The following is a 13904-nucleotide window of genomic DNA, read 5'->3' on the forward strand; positions in this document are numbered from 1 at the left end:
AGAACTCTCTTGCCTTTTGCTTCCTTACCGATGCGGGAAAGAAGCGGTCATTAAACTCCTTCTTGAAGCGCTGCCAGGTCACAGTAGCGAAAGACCTCAATTCTGATTCCAGCATCACCCTCTTGGTATCCCACCAATCAGACGCAGTGCCTTGCAAGAGATAGCTGGCGTAGAGTACCTGTTGCGCCTCGGTGCAACCACACACCTCAAATGTTCTTTCCAGATCTTTGATCCATTTTCCAGCTTGAAGTGGATCCTCTTCTCCAGTGAAGTGTGGGGTTCTATGCGCCAGGAAGCGTTCATAGGTGCATCTGGCTTGCACCATGCTACTGGACCCTCCCGGGTACATCCAAGACCCTTCCTGATGTGGCCAAGGACCTCCTGGCTGTGGCCAAAACCCTCCTTGCTGTGGACAAGGCCCTCCTTGTTGTGGCCAGGGACCCCCTTGTGGTGGCCAAGGTCTTCCTTGTTGTGGCCAAGGCCCTGTCTGTTGTGGCCTAATATTCTGCTGCATGAACTCCGTCATCTGCCATATTGCTTCGGCTATGGAGTCATCCCTTGAGGTATTGCCCCGTGGCTCCTGAGTAGATTTCCTTGGTCTCCCCATTTTTTTCCTGTCACCACAACCTTTGACCCCCTTTCAGAAAACAAAAACAAATAAAACCAACAACAAACAAAAACAGAACCATAGACCAACACCACATCACAGAAAACAAAAGAAACCAACTTGTAAAAACATAACAAAATAAATAAAAACAAACAAACAAGCTCAAACAAATAAAACAAGTAAAACAATTAAAACAAATCAAATAACTTTACTTAACATAATTTTTAAAACACAACTTTAAAAAAAAACATTCTGGTACTACCTACGGGACTTGTGGTTTTACCCAGAGCCAAACCGCTCTGATACCACCTGTGACGCCCCCAAATCCCCACGCACGGACACGGGAAAATCGAGACGTCCAGATGGTAACAACCCGGGTCACCACCCGAACGACGGGTGCCAAGTGTGTGCAAAGACAACATATGTACACGAAGAAACACGCAGCGGATAACGAATGTCATATAACTAAGTACCATAATTTTTCTTAACGTAATACAAGCTGTTTAAAACATACATAAATAAAATATTACAAAACACTAATATAGTTTTAAACTAAATATAAAGTATAACATCAGCAACCCGGCGGAGCCGCATCCTCGGGCTCAGCCTCCTCCTCCTCATCGTCAAAACCTGCACCAAAAGCTACGGAACCAAAAATGGTACCGCAGGGAAGTAAAACCCAAACACCACCAGATAAAAACACATAGAACTCAAACAAAATGCATGAAGCATGCCCAATGCACAAAACCCATAAAACATATTTTTTCACACATGCCAAAAATTCCATTTGGCCCAAAAACACATCTTTTCCAAAAACCACGCCAAAAGTCACATTTGGCCTCTATAACCATCTCAAACCAAAAACCATTTTATTCGTATGCGCCATGACCTCCCCTAGGGGTCATCAGCACACCCTGGTTCTAGTGCCACGCCGCAGAGTACTACCACGCATGTGACACCTAACGAGCTATGCTCAGTTCCACGCCGCAGAGTACCACCACGCATGTGACACCTAACGAGTGATGCCCAGTTCCACACCCCGCGTGTTTGTAGCCAAGCATCCTCTAGCCCTCGCCAGCAAAGGGTCACAGAGTCGGTGCGTAGAGCGATGCCTGGTTCCGCGCCCGGCGCGTTCGTAGCCAAGCAACCCCTAGCCCCCGCTCCCGTCGTCGCCTAGCGACAACCCAGGCGACATCACTCAATTTATTCCGCTCCCGAGTGACCAGAGGAGCTCTACCGGGATAATACCCCATCCCGACTTGGGGTCGTGATACACACGCACCCGTAAGTCCACTTACGTCAATAAACAAGCTTTTCTCAATTAAACAAAAACACACGTGCATGCACCATGTAAATGCAATATCAATGCCCAAAAATAAATAAACAACCAATATAATTCAATAAAACAAGTAACTCCGTCCTCCATCCATCCGACCCTCGAACTCCTCAGACTCAGTCCGGAATCAACCAACCAGCAGATAAAATAATTGAACGAGCAATATATATTTAAATCTGAAAATAAGATTTGGAAATTACTTACAGCGCTATACGGTAATTTTAGAAAACACTCGGCGTTGCAAACGGCTGAGGAAAAACAACGTAACAGTGAAAATTCACTGTGGCCGTGGGTTGTAAAATACCCACTTTTGAACGGGGACAAACCAGGGCTTGGGATTGATAGGGAATGGTCTAGGGATGATTATGAAGCTATTGGAAGTGGTGGTTGGCCGTGGGTGGCGGCAAAAACGGTAGAGAGAGGCCGGATTTCCCAAAAAGGAAAGCTAGCTCGTGGGAGCTGTTCCGGTGACCATTGGAGGCCGAAAATAGGTGGGTTAGGACGGCAAGGGACCGGTGATGAAGTGGTGAAAAAATGGTGGCCGGAGGTGGAGCGACGGCGGCGGATCGAGGCAAAAACCGTAGAGGCTTTAAGGGGGTTTTCTGGCCAAATGGCTGGCCGGATGGGGCTGAGATTTGGTGGGGAGGTGCGCCGGAGGGAGGGGAGTCGAACGGTATGGGCGGTGTGCCACACGGCGGCCGGACGGCGGTGTGTCAGTGGTTTGAGCTGCAACGGCGTGGGAGAGAGAGAGAGAGAGAGAGAGAGAGAGAGAGAGAGAGAGAGAGAGAGAGAGAGAGAGAGAGAGAGAGAGAGAGAGAGAGACGAGGCCGACACGGGAGGAGAAGGAGGAACAAAAAAAGAAAAGAAAGAAAAAGAAAGAAGAAAAAGAAAAAAAAAAGAAAAAAGGAAAAAGGGAAAAGAGATGTAGGAAAAGATGAGGTCTAATCTTCATTCCGGTAAAACAAAACAAAGCCGCCGAAACGAGATTAAAACCGTAAAAAGATTAAAAGAAATAAAACACAACATCAATTAAATTAAAAATCAATTTTAAAATGAAATAAATTAAAATAAATAAACTAATACATTAATTAAAATAAAAACAACCATTCAGCGAAAAAAAAAAAACACGCGAAAGCGGGTCATCACAGTATTTAGAGATAAACGAATAATTTATAGAAAAAAACAGTTTGACGAAATTGTCAATAAAGAAACAACACAATCTAATAAATAATCTTTCAGAATTAATTATTTTTATTTATAGTAGATCAAGCAATTTCTTCAATTCAGAATAGGTTTGAACAATTTCAAATATATGAAAATATTTTTAGCTTTTTATTTAATTTCAAAAAAATGAAATCACTTGACAATGGTAGTTTGCAAAAAAAATGTGTTAGTCTTGAAAGCTTTTTGAAATATGATATTGATGGTTTAGATTTATTTTCTGAACTAAAAGTTTTAAAAGAAATTTTACCAATAGAAGATAACACTCCGATTGATATATTAAATTATATAAAAAGACTTGATTCTTTTCCAAATGCAGGTATTGCTTATAGAATTTTATTGACAGTACCTATAACTGTTGCTTCTACAAAAAGAAGTTTTTCAAAATTAAAATTGATAAAATCTTATCTAAGATCTACAATGTCTCAAAAAGATTAAATGGACTAGCCATATTATCAATTGAGAAAGAGATATTAGAAGAACTTGAATATAAAAACTTAATTAGCAATTTTGCATCTCAAAAAGTAAGAAGAATAATTTTTAAATAAAAATATAATTAGATATAACCTAATTTAGTTTGATACAAGGAAAAGACCCCATTTTAACTTCTCGCCTTAGGCCTCAAAATTTATTGAGCCGGCCCTGTTATAAAGTCACGCCATCCCTTCCATGTATCACATGTACAATGCCCCTTAAATAAGTACAATACCCCTTAAATAAATACCATATGAAAAAATAAATTTTTGAATGAACTTCCAATAAGTCATTCGGGTCCTACTTTACATTATTTGCATGGATAAAAATAATATGCACAAAACAACTTTATTCTCCAAAATAAATATTGTATGTCTATAGACCAAATAAAGAGAAACTAAACATAAAATAAGTTGACAAGTACCGTATTGTCCACATGAGCTTTGAACTGCAGTATTGGTAAGCCTTTTGTCATGGGATCTGTAATCATCAACTTGGTACTTATGTACTCAATAAACATTTCATTCCTCTTAATGATGTCTCTAACACTAAGGTACTTGATGTCGATATGCTTACTTCTACTACTTCTTTTATTGTTCTTGGAGAAGAAGACTGCAACAGTACTATCACAAAATATCTTTAGTAGCCTCTCTACTAAATTAACAATCTTAAGACCACTGAGGGAATTCCTCAACCATAATGCCTATATAGTAGTTTCATAGCATACTATGACCTTTGCCTCCATAGTAGACGTAGCAACAATAGTTTGCTTACAACCCCTCAAGGATATAGCACCCCCAGCAAGTAGAAAAATATATCATGAAATAGATTTTTTGGTGTCTACACATCTGGCAAAATTCGAGTCTGAATAAATTGAATAACCAACCATCTCTAATCGGTCGGTGTGTCTGTAGGTCAATCTGTAATTCTTAGTTCCTTGTAAATCATGTAAAACTTTCTTTGCAGCTTTCCAATGACCCAATCCTGGGTTACTTTGATATCGACCCAATAATCTCACTGCAAAGCCAATGTCAGGTCTAGGCAAACTTGTGCATATATTAGGCTTCCTACTGCAGATGCATACGGTATCCCTTTCATCTGCTCCTGCTCCAATGCATTTTGAAGGCATTAGATTTTACTAAATGCATCCCCTTTGACAATATGTGTCATCGAAACCTTACAACTCTTCATATTGAATCTTTCCAAAACCCTTTTAATGTAGGCTCTTTAAGACAGTCCCAAAATTCTTTATTCTCTGTCTCCGTGAATATCTATGCCAATGACATATGAGAGTTCACCTAAATTCTTCATTTCAAAGTTTTGAGAAAGAAACTGCTTGGTGTCGTAAAACAAGCCTAAATCACTGCTTGCAAGCAAAATATCATCTATATATGAGATTAAGAAAATGAATTTACTCAACTGACCTTAAGATATATGCATTGATCAATAAGGTTCTCAATAAATCCAAAGAAGTTAATAATTTTGTGAAACTTCATATACCATTGGCGGGAGGCCTGTTTAAGTCCACATATAGATTTCTTTAATTTGTAAACTCTCTGACTGTTTTCTTTAAAACCCTCAGGTTGTAATATATATACCTCCTCTTCAAGATCCCCATTTAAGAATGTCGTTTTCACATATATTTGATGTAACTCTAGATCAAAATGAGTTACTAATGCCATGACTATAAGAAACTGGAGAGAATGCTTCATGGTAGTCAATGCCTTCCTTTTGAGTAAATCTTTTAAATACAAGTCTGACTTTACGTCGTTCAACATTACCATAAGCATCCCTTTTGGTTTTATAAACTCATTTGCAGTTAATGGATGCTGCTCCATTAGGTAAGTCACTGAGATCCCAGACTTGATTTTTAGCCATGGATTCCATCTCATCTTTCATGACATTACACTAAGATATGGAATTATCTCCACTCATGGTCTCTGAAAATGAGCTTGGATCCTCCTTAGGTCCAACATCAAAATCAGATTCTTGAAGGTAAACCATATGGTTATTAGAAATTGTTGGCTACTTACTCTTGAGGATCTCCATAATAGTACCTCCTCTGTAGTTTGTAAACTAGGAGTAGGTTTTGCTTGAACCCATTCTTCATGAGTAGACTGTTCTTGAAATGATTGTTATTCAAAGTAATCATTTGATCTTCTCTTAACATAATCATACGTCCTTCATATGAATAAGTTTTAGTTTGTTCTTGTGCTTCCTCAAATTGCAACTTACAAGGATAAGCACTCTTACTAAGTTCATCATCCTTAAGAAATTTCGCATTTCTGCTCTCAATAATTCTAGGACTATTTAAAGGACAATAAAACTTGAAACCTTTGGAGTATATCGGATAGCCAATGAAAAAATCACTTATTATTTTTGGGTCCAATTTCTTTATGTGAGAGTTATAAATATTCACTTTAATAGGACAACCATATACGTGTAAATGACTCAAACTTGATTTTCATCCAATCCAGAATTCAAAAGGTGTCTTAGAGATAGCCTTGGATGGAATTTTGTTCAAGATATACACAACGGTTTTCAAGGCTTCACTCCATAAGAATATTGGCAATTCAGAATTACTAATCATGCTTCTTACCATGTCCATAAATGTGCGATTCCTCCTTTCAGCTACACTGTTTTGTTGCGGTGTACCGAGCATTGTGTATTATGCAATAATTTCCTCTACTTTGAGGAATTTTTCAAGTGGATCCATCATTTGTCCATTTTCTGTGTACCTGCCATAATACTCACCTCCCTTATTGAACCCAAAGTTTCAGGTTTTGTGTAATTATATATCTACACATGAATTTTAATAATAACAAATGAATTCAAAAAATAAAGGAGTTTTAAACTCAAGTTATCTACATAATGGAGTCAAGCACATCAAGGAAACAAGCATGAGTAAGAATGGAATAAGTTCACATTAAACTCATAGAGTAATGTTGTAAATCTCTTAAAAATTCGAAATTAAGATTAAGGCTTAAAATTAATATTTTATCATAAATCATTAAAATACATTTTCAATATGTGCATGAATATTTTGAAAATTAAATTTGAAAATTATGAAATATGATTGATTGTCATCTTTCACATGTGCATTACATGATTAAAGGTTTGAACTTTGAAACTATTAAAGATGATTGATTGTCATTTTTCACATGTGCATGTTTGAATATTTTCAAAAGTGATTGATGCTTTTTTTGACTTATGCAAAAGGTAGATGTTTTTATTTGAAAATTTTGAAAAATAAAGTGTGCTTCTTTTGTCATATGCAAAAAGTAAAAATATTAGATTTGAAAAAATTGAAAAGTAAAGTGTACTCCCTTTTGTCATATGCAAAAAGTAAAAAGATTAGGTTTGAAATTTTTGAAAAATGAATGATGTTGTCTTTGACAATTGAAAAAGAATAACATTTTATTTGAATTTTTTGAAAAAGTGAATGATATTATTTTTGACATGTGAATCTTTTTAAATTTGAATATGAAGTCTCATATGCCTATAAATAGATCATTTGAGAGCTTCACATTTACAACACCAAGAGCATACAACATTCATTCAAAACTTTCATTCTCTCTTCTCTAAGTATTGAACCTTAATCCTTATTCATTTTGAGAGATATAATTTGCACTGTATTGTTCTTATTTCACTCATTGAGGAGTGTTGTTTGATAACCTACCCACTATCAGCTCTTGTATCAGTAAAAGAGTGTGTATAACTCTTGTGCATGTAGAAAGTATTCTACACAAGGAATAGTTGAATCATCACGTGCAAGGTGATTGCAAGTGTAGAGGGTATTCTACACGGATCCTTAGTAACATTGTTGTTCAAATGTGTAATAGGTTTCTATCTCTACCTGAAGGAGGTTGAATAGTAAATTTGAGAATTCTCAAGAGGTAGCTTGAAGCAAGGACGTAGGCAGTGGGGCCAAATCTCGTTAACATACTGAGTTTGCTTCTCTCTTACCCTTATTCTTTATATTTATTACTATTTCGTATTTTGTTTATATTTTATATTGTATATTTGATTTATAATTGTTATTTTTTTAATACAACTCAATTCACCCTCCCTCTTGTGTGAGTCATCTGGGCAACATCCCCTATCAGATCTTATGATCTTGATTTTATTTTCCTTTTGTTTCTCTACTTCAACTTTATAGGTTTTAAAAGCATCTAATGCCTCAGCCTTTCATTTAGAAGGTAGAGGTACATATACCTTATATGGTCATCAATAAATGAGATAAAATATATTTGACCATATAGGCAGGGAGTAGGAAAATGTCTACAAATATCAGTGTGTAAGATTTCTAAAATACTCTTAACTTCTTGTGGCACATTTAATGTTCTTGTTGGTCTACTTCCTTTATGTTGTCCACATAAGTCCTAAAGCTAGTAAAATCAAGAGTTTGTAAGATTCCATCATTCCCCAACCTTTTAATTCTCTCTATGGAGATATGTCTCATGCCACAACATATATGCATGAGTTCTCATTTATGATGCTCCGTTTAATACTAACATAGTATGCAAGGATAAATAAGTATTCTCAAAATTGGAATCTAACTCAAATTCAAATAAACCATAAACTTTTATTCCATCACCATTGTAAACATTATTTTTAAAAATGCTGAAAGTAGAATTAACAAATCGAAACTCAAAGTCAATCTCAATCAACTCTAAAACTGAAACCAAATTTCTAAAAAAATTAGGAATAAAAAATACATTTTCAAAGTCTAAAACAAAACTAGTTTTTAAAAATAATTTAAAAATCCTAACAGCCTCCACTTGTGATCGCATCTTTAGGAATTTAAGTTGAGCTGCCATATCTCTCATTTGGCAATTAGACTTTTGATGACTATTCTTGTGATAAAAAAAATTAAAAAATTAAAAAAAATTCTTATTTACCAATAAAACATGAAAATATTGATGGCTTCATGTGATCAATATATAGCTTAGTGCAAAATAGTTTGTTAATTAATTAAATCTTGATTAGACATTCAAGTTGACTATATATCGACACAGCTTACAGATATTTAGGAGTGAGTTCGGTCTGGTCTGATCCGATCCGGGGAGGTTTTGTGGACCGGTCCGATCCAGTCGGTCCATTTGGTCCACTGTTGATTTTTTTTTTTAATTCAATGACATTTTGTTTAATACTTATGTAATTATATTGTGATATATTTAATATATATATATATATACATATAGTATACTATTATATATATTAGTAATACGCTAATACTATTAGTCTATTAGTAATAATACTATAACTAATAACTATATGTAATAATAGTAATAGTGATAACTATATATGTAACTATATGTAATACTAATAACTAATACTATTAGTACTAATAACTATACTAGTACTAATACTATAACTAATAACTATATGTAATAATAGTAATACTATATGTAATACTATATTAAATAATAGTAATAATAGTAATACTCTTATTACTAAAACCCTATATAGTTATAGTGATTTAATACTAACATATTACATATTAAGCTAACTATACCAATACTATTATAAATTTACAAATATACGATATATTATAATTTATACCATAACTTTTATAATATGTTAATACATTAATATATATACTAGTACTATATATATTTTTTTGATCGGTTATACTATTACTATATATTATAGTTAATAGCTATACATTAAAGAATATTGTAATACATTGATACGAAATATATATATAGTTATAGACTTATAATGATTTAGTTATTATGAATTCATGATTAGTATAACTATTTAATTGTATTAATATTAGACTATTAGTAATTCAATTTGGCTATATTATATTAGTAAGATTAGTTATGTTGAATCAGTTAGTTAGTATAACTATATTTTACATTATTAGTATTAATATAAATATTAGTATTAGTTATAACTATATAGCCTATATTAGAATTGAGAGTCGTAGACTATATAATAGACTAATAATATTAGTACAACTATATAAGTATATTGTATAGCTATATATTAGTTTTAATTATAGTGATTAGTAGAACTATATAATAGTAGACTATTGGTATAACTATATATTAGTATTAGTTATACTGTTATGGTGATTTAGTATATTATAATTTATATATTATATTTATACTATAACTCTTATAATATATTAATATATACTAGTACTACATATTATAATTATATATTAAAAAATATAATAATACATTCATTCTAAATATATATAGTTATATTTCTAGTGATTTAATTATTAACTTATTATGATTAGTATAACTATATAATAGTATATTAGTATTAATAGTAGACTATTAGTATATGTCACTATAGCTATTGTTGAAGTATTAGTTATAGTGATTTAGTATAACTATATATTAGTATAAATATAACTATAGTCTATATTAGACTATTAATATTTTTTATACCATATATAATTATATAATTAATTATATACAACTATTATATAAATAATATATATAAATAATAATTTTTTTATTTCTATTCGGTCCGGTTCGGTCTGGGGTGAAAAACCCCTGGACCTGGACCGGACCGAAACCCTTCAGTCCCTTGAAAAATAATTCCAATCTGGTCCAGTCCAAAAGTGGCCGGACGGTCGAGACCGTCCGATTCTCAACCCTACAGATATCTTTGATCTTATAAACATTTGATTTTTGTCTCTAATGATAATAATTAAAAGGCAGAAATGTTAAACTCACCGATAGTTAGTTCTTGATAGTGTGTTTCGATATTTTTTTTTACTTAATAATTAAAGAAATATTTTTTTAATAATGTGTTGATTTTTTTTTAAATATTTAAAGATGCTAAAAATATGCATGAAAAAAATATGCAAAAAAATAAAATAGATAAAATACACTTGGCTGTAGAGCCACTCATTAAAAGGTAGATGTCTTCGAAGCACCATCTGAATTGTTTATAATAATGTTTCTTCAGCGCACTAAATGTTGTGTATTTTTTTAAGCAATAGTAATTGATGATCAACGATTTTCATGTAGCCTTCTGATCTCATATTCTATTTTAAGTTTATTTTCTGAGCTTTAATTCCTTTTAATTTGTCTCATAATTGGTCAATTAACATGCATACTAGAGGTCACATAATTTCTTTATCCAGCAAGAGTTGATTATTTCCTTTATATATATATATATATAGTGCTATTTACATGTAATTTTGCAGATATTGATAAATATAACAGAATCGTCTGTTAAAATTTTTCAAAAAATATATCCGAAAGAGATTTTATAAATTTTGGATCTTAAAAAGAGGATCATATATAACATAATTTTAAGTAATTAATGCATTCATATGAGTGAATATTTGCGTTCTACCTATATTTAAAATGAATTTTGTATGTATTAAAAGAAAAATTGTATGTGCAATTATTTTTTAATACTGTTTTACGTACTCCACTCATGTGATGATTGAGTATTTAAAAAAGATTTATGTAACCAATTACATTAGTTAAATGTATAAAAAGTATGTAAAAATAACTGTATATAATATTATTCGAAAAAGAAAATGTGAAAAAGGTTTTGGAGATGATTGGGCTTTAATTCTTTCGGCCCAAAGCGCAAAGATCATTAGATTCTACGTTGAAGAGGACCCAACGGGCTTTAGTGTGCAACCCAATTTAACGACCCGCCAGTACCAACCCGTTCCACCATCGTACTTCCAAAGGTTTTTGTTCCAAACCTCCAACGACATCTATCGGCCGCGCCTCTCTTCCTCGCGCTGTCTCTCCCCTGAGCCCCCAACCCAGAGGCCAACGTATTCGGCTCTTTTCCCTGCTGTTAAACCGATTGATACCGAAGGTATTTTTTCTTTCTTTCTTTTTCCTGAAGATAATTGCTTTCCCAGAAATTTTTGGGGGTTTTGGGGTTTATGATTTGTGATTTTCTCTCTTGGGAAAACATCGAAATAAACATCAACTTATACTTTCAGATTCTACCCCCGAACCAAAATGGTTGCTGTGAAATTGTAAGCGAGAAAATTTAACGATATTGTTTCGATTTGTTTGGTAGTTGAGAAACATAAATCCCTATGCTGCCTCTTTTTCTATTTTCCTTTTCTTTAAATATGTTTTTTGTTAGAAACTATTACAGGATATGTGGTACATTTCAATTTGACATTTTTACTTCATTTTTCTCCAGTTTCTTAAAACCCAAACTTAGTGTTTTCTTTTTATGGGTAACTAACCAAAGGGAGTGTTAGGGTTTATGTTGTTTCTTTGATTTGTAGCCATTTCTAAACATCTTGCTCGTTTAGGGGGAAAAAGCAAAATTTCACTGATGTCTTTCTTTCAAAGAGAACTAAATGGAAATGTACGCTGGTACCTGAAAAAAGCTCAAGTATTTTCAAGGGGATAAACTTTGTTGCGCGAAGAGCATCTTGTCTGCAATTTAGCATTCTTAACTGAATGAGGTCATTAAGCTTACGATCTTCTGTGGTTTTCCTTCTCGATAACAGAAATAGAGAAAGGAAATTTATGTAATGGAAAATTCGAACAAATACATAGATTTGCAATATGCAATGGTTGACTCTCTCTCTCTCTCTCTCTCTCTCTCTCTCTCTCTCTCTCTCTCTCTCTCTCTCTCTCTCTCTCTCTCTCTCTCTCTCTCTCTCTCTCTCTCTCATTAGTTCTTGCTTCATTTTCATCACCTTGCAGATGAAGAAAAAAAGGCAAAAGTTGATAACCGATTTTAAACCTGATACCGATTTGAAGTCTATCATTCATCATCATTCTCTGTTCTTTGACAAGTTAGTTGAGTTAATCCCCGCAAAGTTCTATCTGCCCAATGATGATAAGGATAAGCCATGGTTTCAGGGCCTCAGCAAGGCCGAAAAGGCTTTGGCAAAGAAGGAATCAAGGGAGAACATTAAAAAAGCTCGAAGAGATCGTTTGGATCCAGAAAAGTCTTCTGCAACAACCCTTGATTTGCTAAAGCAAAGTTTGGAGAAAGAACAATTGAATGATAGTGATGATGAGGAAATAGAAATCAAGCCTATTCTTTCTGGCATTGAAGGTGAAGATAATAATCGGCAGGTGACATTAGAGGAACTTCGGCAACGGCTGCATCTAAAAATTGAACAGTCTAGAGCAAATAGGAATTCCGAAGATTCCAACAGAGCAAAGAAAAGGAATGAGAGAGAATACAGAAAAGGAATTCAGCAGAAGAAATGCAAGAGAGACAATGACGAAAAGAAACCAACAGCTAGTAGTTCTGCAGATCAAATTGGTAAGGATATAGCAGAGGCTTCAAAGGAACTTGCATTTACTCATGTCAAACTTGGGGATGAGGAAGAGCATGGAAAGAAGAAGAAGAGGAAACTTTCAAAGATGAAGGAGCTTGAAAGGGCAAAGAAAATGAAAGAAGCGAGGGAAGATCCTGAGAAAGGTCTGGTTATCTCAAAGAAGCATTCGTGGAAAGCGGCAACGAGTAGAGCAGCTGGGATTAAAGTTCATGATGATCCAAGTCTGTTGAAAAGGAGTATACAAAAGGAGAAGAAGAGGCATCAGAAGAATGCTGAGAAATGGACGGAGAGGGTGCAGACCACACGGAAGATGAAAGCAGATAAACAGCAAAAGAGGTCAGAAAATATAGCACAGAAGATTCACGAGAAGAAAAAGCGTCGAATTGCAAAGAGAGAGAAAAAGCTAATGCGTCCTGGATTTGAAGGTCGAAAGGAAGGTTTTATAAATGAAGGTTCAGGTTAAGTTCGTCCTCCTGAAGTTTATGAGTTTCTGCCTCTTATAGTGCCTTTTTCCCTTTACTCTTAAATCAATTGCCATAAACAGGACATCAAAATTCAGGGAAAATCTTATTTCGGGGATTCTGTTACATAGAACCCCCCCCCCTCTTCTTCTCTTCCTATTTCTCTGTTTAACTACTAGTAGATCAGTGCTGTTGAAGAATCCACTTTTATATGTTTGTGGCTGATGTCAAATGGTGTTTTTTTTAGCACGAAGGAAGTTTTCTTGTTTGAATATCAACTCTGTATGTTAATTGAGGTTTCAATGCTTCTAACTAATGAAATTGATCTTTGATGCTTCACCATACCATGCTCAAATCTTAAGAGCAATCAAGCAGGATGTTGGTACAATTTTAAACTATTGGAATTGTTGGATTGGCATTGCCATATCAGCTGAAGTTATGTTAAATCTTCGTATGTACCACTAGCCTTGTGTTTTCCTCGTCAATTCACAATGCCAGGGTGAGAAATCCTTGTGGCCGGAAGTTTGCTTTTTACTCGGCTTCAATAGGCTGATT

General features: G+C 34.2%; 1 protein-coding gene across 2 annotated transcripts; it reads left to right on the forward strand.

The window, feature by feature from the left end:
- The first annotated feature begins 11285 nt into the window (after positions 1 to 11285).
- On the forward strand, positions 11286 to 13691 carry LOC122276263 (ribosomal RNA-processing protein 14-C-like). 2 transcript variants are annotated; one of them, XM_043085856.1, is made up of 3 exons: positions 11296 to 11447; positions 11902 to 12168; positions 12302 to 13691. In XM_043085856.1, exons 2-3 carry the CDS (start codon positions 12127 to 12129, stop codon positions 13349 to 13351), a joined length of 1092 nt encoding a protein of 363 aa, XP_042941790.1. In that variant the 5' UTR covers positions 11296 to 11447; positions 11902 to 12126; the 3' UTR covers positions 13352 to 13691. The 2 variants fall into 2 exon arrangements, with proteins under 2 accessions (XP_042941798.1, XP_042941790.1); XM_043085864.1 differs by lacking the exon at positions 11902 to 12168 and having other exon boundaries at positions 11286 to 11447.
- Positions 13692 to 13904: the final 213 nt, after the last annotated feature.

The sequence above is a fragment of the Carya illinoinensis genome, chromosome 1 (genome assembly GCF_018687715.1).
Source record: "Carya illinoinensis cultivar Pawnee chromosome 1, C.illinoinensisPawnee_v1, whole genome shotgun sequence".
NCBI lineage: Eukaryota > Viridiplantae > Streptophyta > Magnoliopsida > Fagales > Juglandaceae > Carya > Carya illinoinensis.

Coding starts and splice junctions, on each gene's coding strand:
- LOC122276263 (XM_043085856.1), top strand. CDS start 12,127: ATGGAAAATTCGAACAAATACATAGATTTGCAATATGCAATG. Junction 12,169..12,301: donor TAGATTTGCAATATGCAATG/GTTGACTCTCTC, acceptor ATCACCTTGCAG/ATGAAGAAAAAAAGGCAAAA.